General features: G+C 44.9%; 1 protein-coding gene and 1 long non-coding RNA gene across 2 annotated transcripts; both read left to right on the forward strand.

The window, feature by feature from the left end:
• Positions 1-886: 886 nt before the first annotated feature.
• On the forward strand, positions 887-6,128 carry LOC113441234 (uncharacterized). The gene is made up of 2 exons (XR_015740830.1): positions 887-1,006; positions 5,646-6,128. It is a non-coding gene; the product is annotated as an uncharacterized LOC113441234 (long non-coding RNA).
• A 2,204-nt stretch (positions 6,129-8,332) lies between these two features.
• FEV (FEV transcription factor, ETS family member) lies at positions 8,333-21,214 on the forward strand. Its single transcript, XM_026708125.2, has 3 exons — positions 8,333-8,691; positions 9,115-9,189; positions 19,227-21,214. Exons 1-3 carry the CDS (start codon positions 8,643-8,645, stop codon positions 19,727-19,729), a joined length of 627 nt encoding a protein of 208 aa, XP_026563910.1. The 5' UTR covers positions 8,333-8,642; the 3' UTR covers positions 19,730-21,214.
• Positions 21,215-22,253: the final 1,039 nt, after the last annotated feature.

Genomic DNA, 22,253 nt, shown 5'->3' on the forward strand with positions numbered 1-22,253 from the left:
AAATCCAGTGGGACCTGAATGCAGGTGATGCTTCCAAGGCAAACCAGAAGAGAAGGAGTCATGTAACTGCATTTTGCACCATAGACGTAATGTGAGGATGCAGAAGCAACTCCTGACAACCTCAGAGCCATGACTGGAATGAAAACCCATCATTAAAACTATGGCACAGAAGGCTACAGCTTTTCTTATTATTTGATTCTTGGAGAGGTTGCCTTCAAGTTACAAATTCAGCATAAATACAGACATCCCAAACAAAGAGTAATAGCTAGCCATCCCACCCTGAAAAGCTAATAAGCACCAACATTATGCAACCCAGAGGATCTGAGATCTTAGATTAGCCATGTGGACAATATTGTAAAGAAATTTACAATAAAGTTGCTTAAGGCCATCTATGTTCTGTTTTCTTCATTGGTTATCACTACCATTCCAAAGACAATCACTAGGTTTGCAAAGATGCTAAATTTAGCGCGTGGATTTATCTTGCTGTATGCAAAGTGATTGGTCTGCAAAGGGGTGACCAGTTCTGACATCCTGTAAGTGACACAAGACTTGCAGAAGCTTAGCCACAGTGTGCTTGTGTGTGTGCGTGTGGGGGTGGGGTACACTTTTTAAAGGAAAATGTTATTGAATAACTTCGGAGAAGCCTCTCTGCCATTATTACCAATGAGCCACTGAGCTAACTTGCTGGCACTGTGATAATGGGGTCTGGCTCAGCTAGGCTCTTTTCACTTGTCACACAGCCTCTGAAACCAAAACAGATGGCTGCCTCCTCCTCCTCCTCTGTATTGTTTGGCACAAACGATCTATTTTGAGGCTGTTCCTTTCCAGTCTCCAATAAGGAAGTGCTGGCTGCAGGCCTCTCCCCTTGCACAAACATTCCTCCACACCTCCAGCCTCCTAGCCAGAGCTTTGTGGTCTACCTTCCCTTCCCTTCCCAAACAGGTAGCAAACCTGCAGCTTTCTCAGCCAGGGCCACGTCAGCTTCTGTTCCTCAGCAGCCCTGATGGTAAGTAGAAACAAAGAACGTGGTGGATTGTGTTATGGGCATACGCTCCAATGCTTGGTGCGTGAGAGAAGGGAACGGAGGTTCAGAAGGAGCCACTATATTTCTTGCTTCAAGGGGAGAGGAAACTTCCTGGAGTAGTGCAGGTGTAAAAGATTGCTTTATTTCTGGTGAGAAAGGGCAGGTCAGCTGAGAGCAAAAGCTCTTTCTTTCAACTAAGGCAAACTGGGCTGTTCTTACAGCCAAAGTGGTTTAATCTTTCATTTTTGATCTGTACCTAGAGATGAAGTGCTAGTTACACTTCCATGTGGGAGAGAGCCATAGATTATGGTTTTCTAGATCTCAACAGAAAAAAAAAAGTCCATAAGCTGCGTTATTTATCTTGCCTGTCTCAAGATGGGCTAAAATCAACTTCCTGCCTCCCAGTGTCTCATTTCTGGAAGCTGGAATTTATCTTGCCTCTCTACCTCACTCCCCTGTCCCCAAATCACTCCCAGCTGCAGTCCTAATAGGGTTTTGGGGCAAAGCAAAGTGACCTCAGTTTGTCAAGATTTTAGAAGAGTTTTCTTTGACTACAAGCGTCTTACATGTCCCAGGGCTCTTTCTGTAATTCAGTTCATTTCCAGGCTTTTGCCAGAGATACCCAGCAATTGGTTTAGGGTAGAAAATATCAAAAATGAAGTGGAGCACCAAGGAGGATTCCCTGTGATAAAGAGACTCTTTATCTTTCCATACAACCAGCAGAAGCAAAATCCAATTGTTAAAAGTGATATACAATTGATTTGGCTTTGGGGGCTTCAAATGTCATCTTGAAAGATGTTTGTTCACAAGGCTTCACAGTTTTAAGCAGGCGATGGTAGTAAATAGTTATTCCTAACCTCTTTTTTTTTTAACCATCTTCCCTATTCCCTAGTTAATGAAAATGGTTTGTTCCAAACCTCCGTATTACCCCTTCATAACCTGTGCATGGGCAGAGTTCAAACAGAGAGCTCAAAAAGAGCAGAGATGATTGTTCACCAATTTTGAGATCCCCTTCAAAGTGCCTGCCTTGGAACTAAAGGCAGAGAAGGGAGAATCCAGATGTTGCTCTCAGCATTCTTTGTATCAACCATGTTTTGCTTGGATCTAGAATTCTGCACCTCTCCTGGAGAGCAGGTGGGATTTCCTGGGCTCCAAGCAGAACTTGAGCAGATCATTGACTGCCTGTTCTGCCAATCAAGCTGCTCACCCAGGTGGAGAAGGCCTTTAATAGCCATTTCCATTACTGGCTCAGGACAGCGTTTCTTCAGAGACCTTATAGGAAGCTTCGGGAAGCAAGAATCCAAACTGATCACGACTGCTCCGTAGTCATATACCTACTTGTCCTGGGCTTGTTTTCAGTTGCCTGCGGCTGGCTAATAGGACTCAGGCAGCTAAAGCAAGTCTGGGGCACGAAAGGTGAATCAGCAAAAATGCATCTTCCATCCGTTAAGTATCAGCGGCCTTTGACTGGAGAAGCCCTCCAAACACGGGGGCAGAGGAGAATGTCCAGGGTTCAAACTTCTGACTCTGTATATACTGGGCACAAGGCAGGGGTGAGATGCTGGGGGTTTGCAGGGGTTTGGGATGGCCCCTAGTTAAGCTTCTGTGCAGTTCAGAGAACCCCCAAATCCAACTCCTGGCTGGCCCTGCCCATCCCTCCCCTCCCTCCCAGGAGTCCCCATGTGGCCCGTTTTGGATGCAGGTAAGTGCACGACGCACACAGAGGGCTCGGAGAAGGCAAAAAAGGGCCTCCCGGGAGTTCAGGCAGGCTGGAAATGAGCCCGTTTCCAGCTTCCAGAGAGCCTCCGGAGCCTGGGGAGGCCATTTTCACCTTCCCAGAGGCTCAGGGAAAGCCTCTGGAGCCTGGGGAGGGCAAAAACACCCTTCTCCCCCCCACCGTGGTGCAGGAGGCTGACTAGGCCACGCCCCACCCTGGCCACGCCCACCCAACAACTGGGGAGAGAACTCTTTGCTAACATTTTTGAAGCTCACCCCTGGCACAAGGGATCCCATCGCACACAGTGATATTTGACACTTCTTCAGCCAACGTTCCCACTTTTTAAAAATGAACTTCAGGAGTTGTCCATTTCCTTCAGCTTTTGTGAGTTCAGTTCTTACCGTAGAATTAATGGGCAATGCCCCGGGCAAGTGCAAGAAGTCTTTCTTTCAAGGGGGAAAGGAAAAACTGTAGCCTGCTTGGTTTTGCAGGAGGTTCAGAAAGAAAGAGTGCAGGAAGCGGAGAACTTCTCTTCCAAACCACCCCCCACCAGTCCTAATCTTGATATTTAAGAAAGTGCCAGAGGCCGAGTGATACAGCAACAGCACTAATGATATGGAAACCAACTGGGTTTGAACACTTAACCCCACATGCTCCCAAGTGTTTATTTTTCTGGCAAAGCTCATATACTGTGCTAACAAAAAAGGTAGAGCCTATTTATTTACCTGATTTACCCTTTATTCAGGAAATCCAGTCCCCAGTCCCGCTTTGTTCTTTCTTTCTTGCTATTTTTAAGAAGGAAGAACCATAAGGAACGGGAGAGCAGGCGGTTCTCAGGGAATGCAGGCCCAGTGTCCCATTCCAGGTCCATGTTCCAACTCCCTGAACCCAACCCAGTGCCCGGTCAGCTGATTTTCAGGGTGCCTGGCTTTTAGGCCGCACTTGCAAAATGCCAAGTCAGCCTATAATAAGGTCTCCTCCACTTGTGAGTTAGTCACAGATGAGAGGACCAACCTGGAATGTGTGACTATGGCCTGGTTGTGTTAGAAAAAAGTAACAGCCTTTTCTTAAATGCACCCAGCCGGGTTTCAGGTGTGGCATCAGATGAGGCTCCAGGCCAGGCATGGAAGTGAGGTGACTGTCATCCAAAAATCTCTCAGGATTCTCAGAGGTACTGCTCCACAGATTGCTAGGTGTGAGAGACACTGTTCGTTAAGTTGGGCTCTATGGATCGGTCAGATTTTTGCTGTTGTACCAGCTTCCCTACTGCACAGCAACCTCCCTGCCTGAGCTGCTTGTCTGCATTGCTGCATTAGCTCCCCCAGATTATGGTTCTGGCAGATGTCAATCTGTCTTCTCTTGGAACTGAGTCAGCGGAAACCCAGGAGTTCATGACTACCACGACAGCCAAGAGCCCAGCCAGGTGATCCAGAGCTCAACACAGAACAGTGATCAACACACTTGATCTGCTTTCCTGGCAAAGCAGTGACAGCGTGATCTGGGATTGAGGAATGCCTTGTGTCCACCTTGACCTGGACAGATTACGTCCTGATTACCTTGGATTCTCTAGCACCACTTTCCACACAGGAAGGCTGGGCTTATTAGATCAGTTTTCCCTGATGGGTTTCAGAGGGAATTGGGGACTGTTCCTACTGCTCTGCTGCACGCTCCATCTGAGTCCCTTTTAAGAAGTGAATGAGGCTTTGGATTGGATCACACCTATGTGACCTCTCCCGTCTTATGGATCCCATCACTCTTTATTCTATACAGAAGCACTGAAGGAGATAAAACAGGAGACATGTCAGAGTGTTTACAGCATGACTACTATTGTGAGATAACCCAAGAACAAAACACAGGACACAGAGGCTTTGTCTTTTAACAGTGGTTTATATACAAGACTAGTATATACATCAATACATGTGGCAGGCAAATACCAGGCAATCAATCACTCTACACTGAGAACTACAGTGGAGATAGAACATGAGGAGAGAGAGAGAGACCCTCACATAGCCTCCCTTCTATAGACAGCTTCTTAAAGTGGCAGTACCCTGCTGACTCATGCTCAGTTCATCATCTTGGCTTACAATCTTACAGCAGCTGGTCAGCTATTAAATCTTCATTACATTAACAAGACATCTAGAATGTTGCTGAGGTTGTGTGGGACAAACTCAGCTAAACACTGAATACAGCCACTCTTAAGAACTACCTCATGGCAATGCGGGAAGTGAAGTCACAGTACTTCTCCACCCTTACTGCATCTGTAGATAGTTATTTTACCACCTTATTTTGAACAATCTGTGCCCTCTTAGTAGAGGTGTCTCAGAGACCCCACTAGAGACTCATGCAGAAGAATTTGCAATGCATTTGCTAGTCAAAATGGCTACAATTCATTCACAGTTGGTGCTGGTCATGGTTTAGTTCCCAGGGTAGAGTTTTACCCTGTTATGTGGGAATGGACCTATTGGGCTTAAGAAAGTGGACAGGGTACTCTTTAGATCAAGCCCCTCCTGGCTAATTAAAGTTATATGGGAAGCAGGAAATGTCATGTGAGTTGATTCTAGCAGTGGTGAATTCTTCCTTGGGTGAGGAGGTCTTTCCTTTGCCTCTCAAAGAAGTGTTGGTTTGCACTTTCCTCAAGAAAACATCACTGGGCCCACCAGACTGGACAACGTATCTGTATGTGTGTGAGAGAGGGGGGCGGGGTCTTATGACTGTCCACATTGTTTGTAATGTAATGTTCTTAGTTTTTTTTATAGTAATATTTCTGTATTTCCTGAATGTTTCTAATATTGTTTTTTTTTTTTTTGGTTTGTTTGCATGCATTGAGTCATAGCACCAGAAATGGGTGGCCATACACATATGATACATACATACATACATACATTGTCTTCTGCACATTTTTAGTTTATAGGGAAGAGAATCCCTTGAAAAATCTCTCATAACAGGAACTGAGGCCTCTTATCAGCAGTCTATGTTGCAGCATGTGGGAACATGTGAGAACCACCTGATCCATTGATCCATATTATCAGTAAAGGAAGTGCACCCATAATTACTGTAAATCATGCAGTCACAAGGGGAGAAAAAGAAAGCATATGATTTTTGGCCATGCTTCAAGTGCTTTCTCTTCTCTTCTCCTCTCCTCTCCTCTCCTCTCCTCTCTTCTTTCACCAAAACCCATCCTTTTCTACTGCTGCCATCTGCTCTCGATCACAAAATGTACTTCACTTTTCCCACAAGCAGCCACTAGATGTCTCTGCTGGGTAGAGATGCAAATTTAAAATAATAAAAGTTTAGTGAACAAATGGGGTGATCCAAGTAGGTGTGTTTGTGTAGGGGGGGTAGGATAAAGTTTTGATATTTGTAAATAAATATTTATTTTTAAATCTACTCTTTGTGTCTTGTGTTTTAACATAGGGGTTAGGTGAAACATCTGGAGTCAGGTTCTGGTTATAGATAATGCATCATTGGAAAAAATTGCAGTTTATTGTAATTTTGGGAGACAGAAACCACAGGCTTAAACAAAATCACTGTATTTCAAAAAACTTCTTTTCATGAAAAGGTTGTGAAAGAACATTGTGCAAACTGACGCAATATTACTCTTCTACATCTATTTCCAGTAGAACATTATGTGGAACTCACAATAATTACCCATTATGATGAGTCAGAAACAATGCTATGCAACACATGTTGTTCAATGCAACAGCCTTAAATCAAGGAAAAATTCCCTCAAAGTCTTGATTTTTGGGAAATGAAGTGAAATAATATTAAGAGACACACTGCACGTTGAGAGCCTTTCCTCATCTGAATCTCCCCATGGCAAAAACAAAACAAAACCCATGTCCCATCAACATTATTTTTCTGCTGGATCTGCATGACGTTACTTTTACCTTGAATGAGACAGATATGTGTCATCCTTAGCTGTACAGGTTTTAAGGTACAATTCTTCTCCCCCTCCCCACCTGTGACACCTTCCTAAGTGCAGCCTCAAGGTGTTAGATTCGATCATCCATTGCCTTGGAGAGGAGTCAGGTGATTGTATGACTGGGAATTCAAACAGGACAGAGATGTGACGGAGGTCATATAGTTTTCTGCCAGCTCAACAAACAAGAGGAAAGGCATCCAGCATCTTTCTACAGCTACAGCATAGAAATGACCCAAGGATTATCAAGGGTACTGGATACACCTGTGCATAGCAACCTCACCAGATACATAGGTAAAGGTAAAGTTTCCCCGCACAGATAGTCATTTCCAGCTCTAGGGGTTGTTGCTCATCTCTGTTAGGTGCACAGAATGCTGTTACCTTCCCACCAAAGTCCCTATTTTTCTACTTGCATTTTTACATGCTTTTGAACTGCTAGGTTGGCAGAAGCTGGGACAAGTAACGCATTGCTAGGATTTGAACCACCGAACTGCCAACCTTTCTGATCAACAAGCTCAGCGTCTTAGCCACTGAGCCACCTATCAGATGCATAATGGAGGCTAAACAGCCATCTCTTTGGGTTACTTTGGTTTGGATTATTACACAGAGCAGGCAAGTGCTGAAATTGGATGGCCTAAAATAGTTCCCTTCCACCTCCATGATTCTACACTGTTAGGTTGTACCGGTAGTTAGAAACTGGTGAATGAATACAGCGATATGAAAACAAATGTAAACCATGAAGCCTGAAATCTAAGTGATCTCAATGCCAGAACTCCAGGAGGTCTGTGAGATTTCCCTGGGAAGCGAAACAGGATAAACACCTTGCATTACAGCCTGTTCATATAGATACTGATTGCATTTAACAGTGTAATACGGCCTCCAGGTGTATTAACCAGCCTTCCTGGGAGGGATGGAGACTGGAATCTAATAGATATGGAGGATATCAGTTAGGAAAGCAGGGTCTATAAGCTATTCATGATCCCCTCATTGATTTGGACTTCACTTAACAGGCTCTGAGAACTGGTTAGCGTAGTGGTTAAAGCATCAGGTAAGTAACTCTTGGAGACTAGGAATTCTAGTTTCATTTTAGTCAGGAAGCCAGATTGGGGACCTTGGGCCAGTCACTTTTTCTCAACTCTGGGAAGCAGGCAATGGCAAACTCCTTCTGAAAAACCTTAAGAAAACCACACAAGTTAAGAAAACCAGACAGTGTCAGAGCAGAAGAAGAAAAAAAGTAGGCTCTTTAGGGCTCAGGCTTTGAATGTCATTTCTGCCCTTATAAACCAAATGAATTCTGAAAGGGCTTTCTGTATGTACAGAAAACTGGGAAATCACTGAATGAAAAAGTTTAGGGCCAGAGGCTCCCTTGACCGAGCCAGTGGCCAGCGCCTTCCCCCCCACCCCTTCAGAGCCTCGGGCCAGGTTTTCCACCCCGCCGCCGCCTCCACGCCCGCCCAAACTGGAGCTTTGGTGGAGTAGACCCGGAGGGCCCCCCGTCCCTCAGGCGAGATTCGCGCGCTTGTTGCTTCAGAAGCGCTGGAGCAGAAGCGCCGCCGGTGCCGCCCGGGCCTTGCCAGGCCAGGCCAGGCCAGGCCAGGCGTTGCCTGTTTGCAAAGAGTTAAGGAGGCGGAAAACGCGGCGGCTACGGCCGCCTCTCTCCATAGAAACGGCGATCTTTAACGGGGGGAAACTTTATTAAAGTCTGATGGGCCGATAAGCGCCCGCGCCGCGCCTTTAATTAAAGCGCAGAGGAAATTGCAGGCGCGCGCCCCTCGCGCGTTGCCCGGCTACTGCTGCCCTCCCCTTCCCGCCGCCCCATCTCGCCCCTCCTCTCGCCCCCCCCGCCTCACCGAACCTGCGCTCGGCCTCGGCGGGTGGCGGCGATGGCAATACATAATAATAACAACCGCAGCCGCAGCCACCCTCTTCCCGGGGGAAGGCCATAATACCCCCCGCGGGCGCGGGGTGCGCGCAGAGCTGCCATGAGACGCGGCGCGGCCCGGACCCTGCTGCTCAACATGTACCTGCCAGGTAGGGCAGAGGCGGGCTCGGCCGCCCAGCCGCTCGAAACTCTTCCCGGGCCCGGCGCGGCTGCTTTCTGTCCGGGAGGCTGAGGGAATCGGGGCCCTTTCCCTCCCCGCCTTGATTGCCTCGGCCTTCCCTCTTTAAAGCGGCCCCGACGGCTCCCGTCGGAAGTCGGATTTCCTTTTTCCTGGACGCGTTTCCTGGCTTCATAGCGGCTTGGCGGGGAGGCGGGGGAGCGGCAGAGGCGGGCGGGCGGCGGGGGACTCGGAAGAAGGCGAGGCTCCCTCGGGGAACGGCGTGGGATTTTTTCTTTCTTTTTTTCTTTTGCTCCCGCTAAAGGATGAGCTGACCGAAGCTGCGGGCGGGGATCGGCTTCGATTTGGGGTTTTGGGCTCCTCACCTACCGCCCCCTCCCTCTTTTTCCTGCAGATCCGGTTGGGGAAACTTTGTTCAAAGAAGGCAAAACCCAGACGTGGGGCTCTCTGGGACCAGGGGTTCAGAAAGGTAAGCTCGGTTGTTGTTTTTTTTCTTTTTTCTTTTCGTTTGTTACAGAAGTGATCCGGAGCAGGGAGGAAATGAAGCTTTTAAGAAACGGCGATCCCACTGGCTTGTCCCAAAGGGCTTCATTCGAAGAATAGATGCCTGCTTTCAGTGAGGGTCTTGGTTATCCAGTCGGTCTGAGTCCCACGTCGCGGGGGTGGGTAGGGGGTGAGACGGAGCAGCGCTTCTCAACGGTGAAAAGGGCGCATTGGGCAGCTTTCTTCCCTGCCCCGCGGAGGCAGTTTATTTCACTTTGGGTGGTCTCGAAGCCAACGGAAGGGGGCATTGGAGGTGCGAAGGGGCCAGCTGGACCGATCGCGAAGGGTAACTAAGCTCAAAATGCGCCAAAGGCGAAGTCTGATCCGGGATTGAGACGGTCTGGTTCTTAGCAAGAGGCGGGTCGGAGCTAGAACGAGTTCCATGTCCGAGGTTAGCTATTCCCCAAGCGAAAGCCCAATGAATGGGAACTATCTGACTTCTAACACCCTCCTCGCAAAGCTGCCGTTTATTTGTTTTGGCTCCGAAAGCCCCATCGACTCAGAGATTTGAGCCGTCTAACTCTAAACCGGAATGCCCAAGTTATTGAATTAACCCCCTTGCTGATTTCACACAGTACTTTATACGTTGAGTAATCCAAATGGCCTGTTCTCCCAATACAAACTAACCAGATTCAACACGAGGAGAGCTTTGCGTGCTTTTTCCTGCAGCCGCAAAGTCTCTAACAGATCGGGTAAGTGTGCTGTGTGTGCTTTGGCAGTCGGATTGGCAGGGTCTGTCTTAATCCTCCCTTTAGATGCTGATGCTTGAACCTGATAGACTTTTCCCGGCCACCCTTCGCCTTTGAAAGAGGACGTGGTTCCTTTGAACCACTCCTTATCACTGCATAAGGGATCTAGTTTATTTGACCACTGGAGTCGGTGATCCAATAAATGGCACTAAGAAGCAAACCAGGCTCGTGGACAAAACCTTGGGGTTTTGCTGTTGTTAACTGGTTACTTTTACCGTTTTAAATGAGAGTATCAACTTACTTGGCTTAAAATTGGAACCATACTTTGAATGGCCCACATTTATGTATGAAGTGCCCATTGTCCTCCTTCTGTAAAAACACCCTTTACTAAAGATCGGCGCATCCAAGTTTCTGCTCCAGAGAGCTGCTCTGGAGAGATGCTGTCTCTTGGGAAGGGAAACTGCTTCTTCCACTTGGCTCAAAAGTTCACCACTTGGTATCCTCCGCTCCTCTAACTCTTTGTTTGGATGCCGAAAAGCGCCCATTCATCGCCCACCCTGTCCTGAATGAAGCTTGTGCTGCAGCTCTCACAGTGGCCACCCGCCCGTTCATCTTTATGCCTTTGGATAGGGCTTGAAACAGAACAGCACATAATTCTTTAAAGGCTGAGGCCGCTTGGATGGTGCTGAGCCCACGAAAGCTTCCAAGGGACTTTTGTCTCCCTTGTCCCTTAAGCTCAAATTTTAGGAGAGCTTTGCAAAACTGACCCTCCCCCCCAAACACAAGGTTCTCAGGTCCGTAATCTTGTTTGCAAGTGATGCAAAGGTGTTTGCACACATGTATGTGTGTGGGGGTGGATGGGGTTTGCGTGGGCTGAGTTGTCAACTTACTTTTCCAAGAACAAAAGAGCCCCCCCCTTCATTATAGGAACCCACATTTCTTCCCTTCCCCTTCCTTCCTACATTATATTTGGAGGTTTCTCTCCCTACCTACTTAGGGAAGGGTTTAGGGTACCTCACCCAAGCGCATCCTTTGCCTAAAGTGGTAGATACAGCCAAGGTGGAAAACATTTCTAACCCATTCTGATTGGGTGAACTCAGAGCAGAATTTTAAATACGCCCAGAAATAATTGTTCAATGAATTATGAATGCTGCGTGGGACTGAAATAAACAAAAACAATCTGGAATTAGGAGAAATGATTTTTTAAAAGTAGCTTTGAATATTGCAATGCAATGACTATTTCAAAAAATCACAGCAACACGGATATGGCTGTTCCTTTGAAGAGAGATTTTATCCACATCAAATTAATTTGTGCCTCTATCACACAGTCACACCTGCATCACACCTACCTTGACGCAAAGCAAACGAACAATCTCATCTAATCGAGCCAGAGCACTTAATGCAGATGTACTTTCAGCTTTCGTTTTATTTTTAATGTAGTCCTTGGAAATCTGCGCCAAGATAACTCTGCTAAAAGGGAAAACATCTCTTGCTCTCTGAAAACGACGTCAATTTGGGGGAATTGTTTAAAAATAAAGATATAAAAACTCCCGGGGTTCCAGAACCACGTCTTCTGATTAATGTGGTATCGGATCCTCCTTCGCGGGAGTTTCTGGTTCAACGGCCCGGTACTTCGCACCAGCGCTTAAAACAGACGGTTCACTTTGAAATAGAAATTCCCTTAAAAGGATTGGGAAAATCAGCTTCTCTTGGAAGAGCCCACTTTCTGGAGTGCTAAATGCGCTTTTAACACCTCTGCCTAAGAACGGGGACTTACCCGGCGAAGATTGTTGCCGCTTCTTCAAGACGCCACGTTTAGTATCATCTACTCTTGTTCACATTTCTCCGAAGGGGCATACATTCCGGAGAGGGCAAGATTATGCACGGAGGGTGTGTGGAAAGGAAGAGGAAAATATTGGGGAAAGGATTGCTTGAGAGAGTCATCTGACCCAGACATCGAACTGCTAAACTGGATAGAAGAGAAGAAATTGGGGTCTGTATTTGGAATGGACGAGGATCTTCCTGCGTTCGACCGGCGCGTTGCGATCCACGAATGTTCCTGCAAAGATACACGGGGCGAATTTCGAAATGCCCCAAGACTCTCTAGGGCTGTGCCGGGTTTCCTTCTGGGAAACCATTCAAAGAGAGTCGCCGACGAAGCCAGAGTCGCAAGAAATGGCCGCACAAAAGTGCGGAAGGGCATGGAAAATTTCCTCCCACGTATCGTGAATTGTATCGCAGAGCAAATGCTCACAGAATAAAACACCCGGCGCAGGAACCAGACCAGCGCCAGCATCCCTGCTTTGGACGGCTTTGCTTTCCGCCTCTCCTTAGGGTCAGCCTCCGAAGAAGCAGCCGCGGAGCAAAATCAGTTCCTTTCACGGGGCCCTTGCCTCGAACGCGACTCTCCCCCCCCCCCGCCCATACGCATTTCAAAAATCAGCCTAACCGCCAAAGCAAAGGTTAGAAGAGGTAGGTCAGCTATGCCAAGGCAGGTCTGCTCCTCATGTCTAAGGAAGGGCCATTCGTCATTTCTCTCTTAAGTGGGGAAAGAGGAAACACCTAGCAGCCGATGAAGGCTCACTAAGGTGCCCTAAGCACTGACAAATCTTGGTGCCCCCTCACTCCTTTGTATAAACTGTACCAACCAAGCCATATTCTCAACTTTGTGGTGCCCCCCCTTTGAGCCTGGTGCCCTAAGCACGGGCTTAGTCTGCTTAATGGCTGATGCACCACTGCACCCTTGAGCGTAAAATAGGTGTGGACTTGCAAACGCTTCTCCAGCAAAGGAAACCAGCCCGAGTGTTTCAACTCCTGAAATTTTATTTTGGCTTCAGTGCAGCCGACTAGCTTCTTGAGAAGACTTGAATGGGGGCCCCTCTCTTTATTTCACTGTATTTTTTTTAAAAAAAACACAAAGTCAAGGTTGGACATTATATCGCTTCTAAATATGAGTGATGCTTACCAATGAGTAAAGGAAAGCAGAACAGAGGTGACATCTTTCATAAAAGTAAAAAACGGTAGGGTCCGTTTAAATTCATTTAAATGGAAATGATGATTCGACCCAGAAAAAAACGCTTAAGACTTCAACCAGCATCGAAAGAAGGAGGACCTCCCACATCTGCTTGCCGCAGTCCTTCCAATCCCGGGAGCTGTGGATGGAGTTGCTGCAACTGTTCCACACCAGCATTTTCCCCAAAGGACTGCAACAAGGACAACCGGGATTCTTCCGAAGATGCAGGCCGCTTCCCTTCCTAAACAGGACAAGCCTTTCCCAAGTTTTATTTAACTGACTTTTAATGGAGAAGGCTCCGCGTGGATCTTTCCCTAGCCTGCGACGCTTTGAGATATGCCACATTGAGTGCCCATTGTCCCAGTCAAGCCAAGAAAGCAATGACCCACTGCATGCAAAGGATGGGAGTTGTAGTCCAAGGCATCCGGGGGGACACACCAGCTTGGAAGAAGCGGAGTCTACCAGCCTGGTGACTGAGTTGGTTCCTCAAGAGGCGTGGTTGAGGCGACATAGTTTGAAAGGGCAGCTCGTTCCTTCCTACATCTTAGGGTTGGTTTGCACAAGCAAATGAGTTTGCAGAACAGATCCCATCCAACTTTTATTTATTCATTGGGAAGAGCTGCATGTAACTAACCCACAGGTCAGAAGTGAAAAAGATGGCTTACCCACCCCTCTCTGACGTAGTACAGGTAGTCCTCGACTTACAGCCACAATTGAGCCCAACGTTTATGTTGTTAAGTGAGACATTTGCCAAATGCGTTTTGCCCCATTTTACAACCTTTCTTGCCTCGATTGTTAAGCGAACCACTGCAGTTGATAAGTTAGTGATCCCATTGTTAAGTGAATCTGGCTTCCCCATTGACTTTGTCAGAAGGTCGCGTGACCTTGGGACACAGCAATGGTCATAAATATGAACCAGTTGCCCAGCATCTGAATTTGGATCCCATGATCATAGGGATGCTGCAAAGGTCATAAGTGTGAAAAATGGTCATAAGTCGCTTTTTTTAGTGCCATTGTATCTTTGAATGGTCACTAAATGAACTGTTGTAAGCCGAGGACTACCTGTACTTTCATTATTGTTACTGGTACAAGGAAGTTTAAAAGATGCCCTTCCCTTCACATTTTAAAGGCCATTGTCTCTTTTACATCCACTGTGAAATCCCACTTCCTCATCCTGCTACAAGCCTGAAAATCTTTGTTTAGATCTTAGTTAAAAATGGAAAGCTTAAATACTCCCCATTAAAATTCACATTATTTCAAAATACTCCGGGTGAAAATTGCTGGTTTAAGGGTGAGTTAACCCACCATCATGCGTCACTCCCCTAGCTGTGGCAAGGAAGCTTCAAGGCTTCATTGTGATGTGTGATCCAGCCCTAGACAAATAAGCCAAGAGACAATCCAACTTCCATTCTTAAATACCAGCAGGATTGGATTAATTATATTTATCAATACGTTGCTTCCCCAATGCCTCTTGGCAGTGAGCTCTTTCATTTTGTTTCCCTTGGTAGCTGAACTCCGTTTTTTGCCATGGTTGCAGCAAAAAAAACATTGGTTATTCAGTCCAGTTAACAAGATTTTGGTTTGATTTGGTGGTCTTCTTGTTTTTATCCTTACTCAGGATAGGCCTCAAATTTCTCATCTAACAATGAATGTTATTAGTTATCTGTATTAATGATTTATAGCTAATATTCTCATATATTTCCCCAGAAGGAACTCAATGGAACATGCTTCTGAGCAGTGCTAGTTAGATACTGATTTTGCTTCTTAGCTATTTGGAACATTAATTTCTTTGGAAATAAGTAGACTCTGTTTTGAATAAATTGCAATAATAAATTGATAGGCTATTTCTAAATATCGGGGTTAAAAAAATAGGTTTCCTAATTCTCATTTCATCTCTTACTGCGGATATTCTAATCCTAGAAATGCTGATCTGTGACTGTAATACAGATTATCATTATTCCAGTCCTGGAAAGAAAACAGAACTTTAATTATTTCTAGCTGAACAATTTTGCTAAGAATTGTCACAACTTCAAGCATCCAACAGGAAGTTAGGGATCTTAAGAGAAGGACAGAACCTACTCTGATTTTTATATTGCAAATGCTTACAATTGTCAGCTCCTCCCACCTACAAATGGGTTGGTATTGGAAAAGTGATTGCATCTCCCATAATTTGAACAGGTCGCCTCTTAGCTGTTGAATCTCAAGCTAAATGGGGCTAGGCCTATAGATTAGAGAAATAAACGAAATAAAAGAAAAAAAGCTTGGAAGCAGATAATTGTAAACCATGATGTCCTTATTGTAAATAGATACAGTAGGTGATAGATAGATAGAGATAGAGATAGAGATGGACAGATGGCCGGATGGAGGGACAGACAGACTATACGTATATATTCATGTCATATGTTACCATGTACAGTCCCTAATTATCTCATGTAAAGCTAAGTAAGATCAAACCCTATCAATACTCAATGCTGGAAAGTAGACTAGGAAGAAAAACAAATAAAAGCATAATAGCCAACTACTTGGTGATTATTTCCACACTCAAAAGGCACCCAAAATGTACCTTTGTTGCCATTCAAGTGTCAGTAGTTTCCCTCATATATTTTCCCAGAAGGAACTCAATGGAACAGTGCTAGTTAGATTCCATGAAGGAATGCGCCTGAAGTAATGCTGCTTCTTCCAAGAAGAAGGAAAAAAACCCCACGTGATTGTGAAAATGTTAAATAAACCCAGGTTTCAAAGTTACTAACCAGCTTAGCTGGTAATGGAGTTCAAGGATGGATCTGGCAGCTGCATATTTCTGTCTTATGTTAATAAAATATCAGCAACCCATCTAATCTAGAAAGTAACTATCTTGAGTTTTGGAATAACTGTTGTGGAAAATTTAGAAGCACAGAGGAAAACCCGTGTAAGGATAAAGAAACCATGTTTATTGCATTCAAGAAAGACCCTGAAGAATGTGTTTAACTGAATGGCGGAATGCAGCCAAGGATAAAAACTCCCAGGGAAGCTTTTAAAAAGATGCTTCCAGAGAGGGCCATGTGTTACACTGCTTTTAGCTCTGGAATGAATCTGCTTGCATCTCCCCACCCTCCTCTTAGTCATGTATCTCTTTCGCCGGCTTTTCATTGTGAAATGACTGGAGTATCTAATTTCATGCTAATAGTAATCTATATCCTAACATTATTTAAAATCTTTTTAAACTATTGTTAGCCGCCTTAAAAATTTGCCATAATAGTAAGGATATAAATTACACTGTTAAATAGTAAATGATATTATAATTCTTTGTGTGAAATCGTTCATGCTTTGTAAAACGTTGGGTACAATTTCAGGGCATCAAAAATAAAAAATTATAAACAGATGGAATAATCGTATTCAAAATGTGGAGTAGAAATTAGAATCATCAAATTAATTCCTAGTTAGATGTTTAATCATCTTAGTCTGTTGGAACATAGCACTGCCTAAATCCTATAATGCAGACTATAATGAGACTAAATTAATTTTGTACGATTCAGCAGAAATCACGTCATTTGCATACAGAAAGTCTCAGGTTCAAATCTCAGCATTGCTGGGAAAAGTCTTTGCTATCTGTTGGTTTTCAGACAGCCAGAGCTCTTGCTGTGTTAACACAGCTGCAGTGCACTATAGTACTGTATGCCATAAAAGTGCAGCATGCAGAAGTTAGTATAATATGAGAGTGTGCTGAATGAAAATCATATCTTTGATTCCCATATTAAAATAATCTGGAAACTATACAACAATGGGGAAGCTTGATTTGGGGAATCCAAAGGGAGAGTAGAAATGTACACATGCAAACATATATATTGGCAGGTAGGAGCCGTGACAAAGGTTTCCTTTGGGTACCTTTGTATTGTGTGCCAGTTGCACTTATTCCTGGCCTGGGAAGCCTCTGCTCACATGCCCTCATGCCCTCCCATCTATATTACTGCAATAGACTCTACATGGGGTTTCCCTTGAAGAGTATTTGAAAACTTCAACTGGTGCAGAATAGCACGGGTAGTAAATGGTACCATGTAACACCATTGCTTCAACACATGTAACACCATTGCTTCATGAGCTGCATTGGTTGCCAGGGTGTTTCTGACAACCAGCAATTTAAATGCTGGTTGTCACCTTTAAAGCCCTTCATGGCTTGGGACTGAGTTGTTATCTGAGATACTATCTTCTCCCAGGTTTCTATTCATCCCGTCTGATCCACTAGGATGGACATTCTTGGAGCCTATCAGCCAAGGAAAGTCAGCTGCTAAGGAACAGGAGATGTGCCTTTCCTGCTATTGGTCCTTCCCCTCGGAATATCCTTCCTCCTGAAATTAACTGGTTGTAACCCTGAGGGCTATTCATAAGACCTGATTATGTGTCCAGGCCTGGGATCCTGAGTTATATTAATGGCCTTGTTTCCTGGTTTACTTTTTTTTGTATTTTTTTTGTATTTAGTTTAAATTGATTTTATGATTGTTCACTGTCTAGAGCAGGGCTGTCAAACTCACGGCCTGCAGCCCAGATACGTCATGCGCTGGCCAAGCTCACGCCTGGTTTAGTGAAGGGGAAAAAAGTTGCGATACATCACATGATGCTGCTGTGACGATGCAAGTTTGACACCCCTGGTCTAGAGTCACTTGTTTGAGATGGTAGCCATAGACATCAATGGTGGGATTCAAATTTTTTTACGACTGGTTCTGTGGGCATGGCTCGGTGGGCGTGGTGTGGCTTGGTGGGCGTGGCAGGGGAAGGGTACTGCAAAATCCCCATTCCCTCCCCACCTCACCCCACTAACCTGCTTTCCAGCTCTGTTCTCCTGTGCAGGGCAACAAAAGAAGACCCAGCCAATCAGCTGGGACTCGGGAGGCAGGGAATAGATGGGGGCGGGGTCAGTCAGGGGTGGTATTTGCCGGTTCTCTGAACTACTCAAAATTTCCGCTACTGGTTCTCCAGAACTGGTCAGAACCTGCTAGATACCACCTCTGATAGACATGCAATAAATAAATATGTACATGAACAGACACCGTAAGAGGAAACCCCTATTAGCAAAGTATGGTAGCAAAGTTTACACATGTGTCTGCTGCTCACAACAGCTTTTAAGAGAACTTGTGTGTCGGAAAAAGTGCTAACAGGCTCCTCCTGAGCTTTTTGCATCCATACTGGTAGTACAAATGGAGATGGGTTCTAGAATCTGTTGCTTTTACCAGCCAAAGTGCTCCTTATGTCTGCAGAACATCTTGTTCTGACTGTCAATCTCGATAAGCTGGACTTGCAGCAGAGTGGTGAGACTCTGTTTGGTCCTCTGTTTGGTCCTTAGCAGCAGACTCTTCTCCATGAATATGGACTGGCTGCTGGTCACTCAGTGTTAGTCCAATTATACAAAGAGCTCGTTCGTTGTTCTGTTTAAAGTCAGCAAGCTTCTTGGCATCATCCTCATTATTTGGATCCCAAGCATTTACATCTGGTGGGTCTTGAACTACATTCCATAAACCTTCTTTATGCAGAAGTAGACTCCATTTCATAGACCAGGAAACATAGTTTGTTCCATCCAACTGGGTTATCAGTGATAGACTTGTTGAAGTGACTTGTGCCATCTTTACCAGGATAGTAACCCACAATTAAACAGTAAACAGCTGTCTGTATACAGTACTGTGTATTCACACTAACTCTCAGTTATCTAAGCCTGGTATGGTCTGGGTCCATAACCAGTGCTGAGGTAATTCCCTGTTAGGAGAATGAGCGCATACAGGGAGACGTATAGAGAACAGTGTTTGAATAATACACACATAGCATACAGATACACTGTACAGTAAATGTAGGGTTTTACTTTCAATAAAGGTTTAAGCAAAGTTCAAAATAGGCAGTCCAAAGTCATTCACAGGTTAAATCAGTCAGTTTTCAATCCAGGGATAATCCAGTAACAAAGTCCAGTGTCAAAAAACAGTTCAGTATCAGACTTACATTAAATCCAGGAATATCAGTCAATTAGGAAATATGGAGTAACAGCAATACTTTCCAACAGAAGGAAACAGAGACGCTCACACTCTCTTCTGAGACTCAGACTAAACAACCCAGGTTTCTGGCTCCATCTTATGGCCGTTTGAGAAACCACACCTAATTACAGTTTTGCATTTTCTTAAAGATACAGTTTTAAAATGTTTATCCTGGTTTATATATTTCTAACCCAAATACCTGTTAGGTGACTTATATTCCTAACAGGCAGAGTAGGAGGTTCTCTAACCCCCTCCCTTGGCTTTACAGGCAGTGGGCAAATCCAGCTGTGGCAATTCCTCCTGGAGCTGCTTTCGGACCGGGCCAACCTCAACTGCATTGCCTGGGAAGGTACCAACGGCGAATTCAAACTGCTCGATCCCGATGAGGTGGCCAGGCGCTGGGGCGAACGGAAGAGCAAACCTAACATGAACTATGACAAGTTGAGCAGGGCCCTGCGCTACTATTACGACAAGAACATCATGACCAAGGTTCACGGCAAGCGCTATGCCTACAAGTTTGACTTCCAAGGCTTGGCCCAGGTCTGCCAGCCAGCTACACCTGATCACACCTTGTACAAATTCCAGGCACCCCTTCCCTTCTCTGGCATCTCTAAACTCAACATCATGGCATCAGGAGTGACCCCCACCAGTTTCTCCTACTGGCCAGGCTCTGCCCCAGCCCTGTACCCCAGCCATGGCTTGCAGGCTTCAACGCCCTTCAGCACCATGGCAACATCTCATATCAACAATATGAACAGCCATTATCACTAGACTTCTTCTGGTGAGGAGCTGGGAGAATAAAGTTTGACCCCTAAATTTCAGCTTAAGATATTTCCAGTGCAGAAAAAAAAAAGAATATTTATTAGCTTCGCCCATCGTGCTAAAACACAAGGTGGTTTGCCTGGTTTCGGTTTCATGTAATACATGAAACCAGCTACATATGGTTTGTGGCATAGCACAACGTGTCAATTCAGCCAGGGCAGCCTATTCAATAGCAACAGGCCAAGGGTTAGGCAGATGGCTGAATCTAGCTATTTTGTAAAATGGAAAGAGAAACTTTATTGAGACAGGCTGGATCTCAGCACAGGAGCTGGCTCCATCCAGAGCCATTGTGGACTGGAGTCTCACCCCAGTGAATCCATATTTTCCAGGGAACATTTAAGTAATTTCCCTATATTTTTTTTTCATTTAAAAAAAAACCCCACAACACATTGGAGTGATTCTGAAACTGTCTTGTACTTGGAACTTTTGGAACTGTGAACGTTTGTACAACCCCCTCCCCCCCCCCTCAAAATTACACACATGTCATCACACATCCTAAGAGACTGGTGGAGAAGCATCAGCACCAGCAAGATACTTTACTCTGAGACAGGTTATAGTGACAGCGATATCCATTTAGCCTGAATATCTCTAGATGAAATGGGCAAAGCTATCTCTGGCCATTCTATTATAATTCACAGAGAACATACATAATACTTTCTGTCAAGCTACCACTTGGCTTTCAGTTGAATCAGAGATCTACTAAACATTGACCTGGAGGTCAGATTGCATGAATGTTTTTGATTTTCTCAACCCAGTTCAATTTCTAAACATTAACCCGTTTTTTTAGGGCCCATGGTGGTGTAGAATGGAAGAACTTGCCTAGACTTACATGGTTATAACTGGAACGATCTACCTTCCTGCTCAACAGGCAAACAAATGCTGCCCTTTTAAACAAGGTGTTTTCCCGTGTAGGACTTTGTGAGAGTTTAATAAAAAATAAACCCTACATTGGCAAGAATGTATTAGAACCATCTTGCCTTTACTTTTTGTTCTAAGTGAATCTCAGTCAGAAATGTGAAAGGGTTAGAAAGCTTCAAGTATGAAAAGGTTGGTGGTTGACCATTTCCTATCAGGTCCTAAAAAGTCAATTTAAGGTTCCCTGTTCTTCGCACTGTTTTTTTTAATGCTAAAGGTTTGTTTTTTTTAAAGACCCCGCTCCTTGGACATTATTATTCAAACTGTGACCTTGCTGTTGCTTTTTGCTCTCTGGCTTTGGATTATGACTGTCCCCCTTCATAACACCATCTCCACCAGTTCCATTCTTACGTTGATGGGCATTTACCCATTCACACTGTTTCCCTTGATGTAAGATAAAAACACCGTTCCAGGTTTCTGTGTGTACGTATATGTGTTGGAAGGTTGAGGAGAAATGACTTTTGAAAGTTCTACTCTGAATTATTTAAAGATTAAATTGCAAGCATAGCTATGAATTTACACAGTATCTGTCATTCCTTTTCTTGTAAAAAAAAAACCTCAATTCAGAAAAGGCAGCGGTTTTTGATAACACCAGTGTGATATTAAATACAGGTAAGAGGAACAGAAGAATTCTCTTTGTGAATGCCTGCCCCACACCATTCCCCAGGGCTAAATAGGACAGTACTGGACAAGAAGTCTCCCCTTCCATGAATGAAATTACATTGATTTCTGCTTTGTTTTTTTGCTTGATCCTACAGTGCCACCTGCAGGAGAAGGACAGAGAAGCAGCTGAGCAAACTCCTTCAAGGGAGCTACTTTTTATTTATTTATTTTTATTTATTTATTTGATTTGTCAATCGCTTGCAAGATAATAGGTATAAGTATAAACATGACTAAGAATACAGGAAATAGGTACGAATAAATGGGGACAAAAGGACAGGGACGGGAGGCACGATGGTGCACTCATGCACGCCCCTACTTCCTTGCTTCTGCCGTGGTCCTTCCCTTTGAGGTCATTAGGGGAGGGGCAGACGCTAGGAGAGTGAAGCAAGGGGCCACTTGCTTTTTATAGCAGGCCAGTGAATGGGCTGAAAGCAGAAAGAAAAGTGGGGTTGGGAGGCTTTGGGAATGAACACTGGGCCTTGTTTATCATTAGAAAATGCTGAACTCCGATGTTGGCCTCCAAAGCACATTTGTAGGGGCTTCCAACTTTTTCACAGCTGAAATGGTTCCCTCAACAGACTCAGTGCTATATCTCTTAACTTCACGACCAGTTAGGTTATATTCTTGATTCTCATTGCCATTTCCAAGTTAGAGCTCTAGGGCTTTTCAACTCAGGCTTCATGCAAAGTCAAAGGTACCTTTCAAGGATTCCAGAATCTGACTTCTGTCTCCATTCCCAAGAAGTAATTTCCTTCCGAAGCCCCAGAGTAAGAAGCCCTGTTTTGAAAGAAGATGGTCTTTCTAACACCTTAAGGGTTAATTAGATTAAAAGAGGACGTTTCTGCAGGCTTAGTAGCTTGCCATCCTCATCTACACATCTATCCAAGGTGTAGGA

Source organism: Pseudonaja textilis, chromosome 1 (genome assembly GCF_049901715.1).
Source record: "Pseudonaja textilis isolate UNSWEBS1 chromosome 1, rPseTex1.2, whole genome shotgun sequence".
In the NCBI taxonomy this organism is placed as follows: Eukaryota; Metazoa; Chordata; class Lepidosauria; order Squamata; family Elapidae; genus Pseudonaja; species Pseudonaja textilis.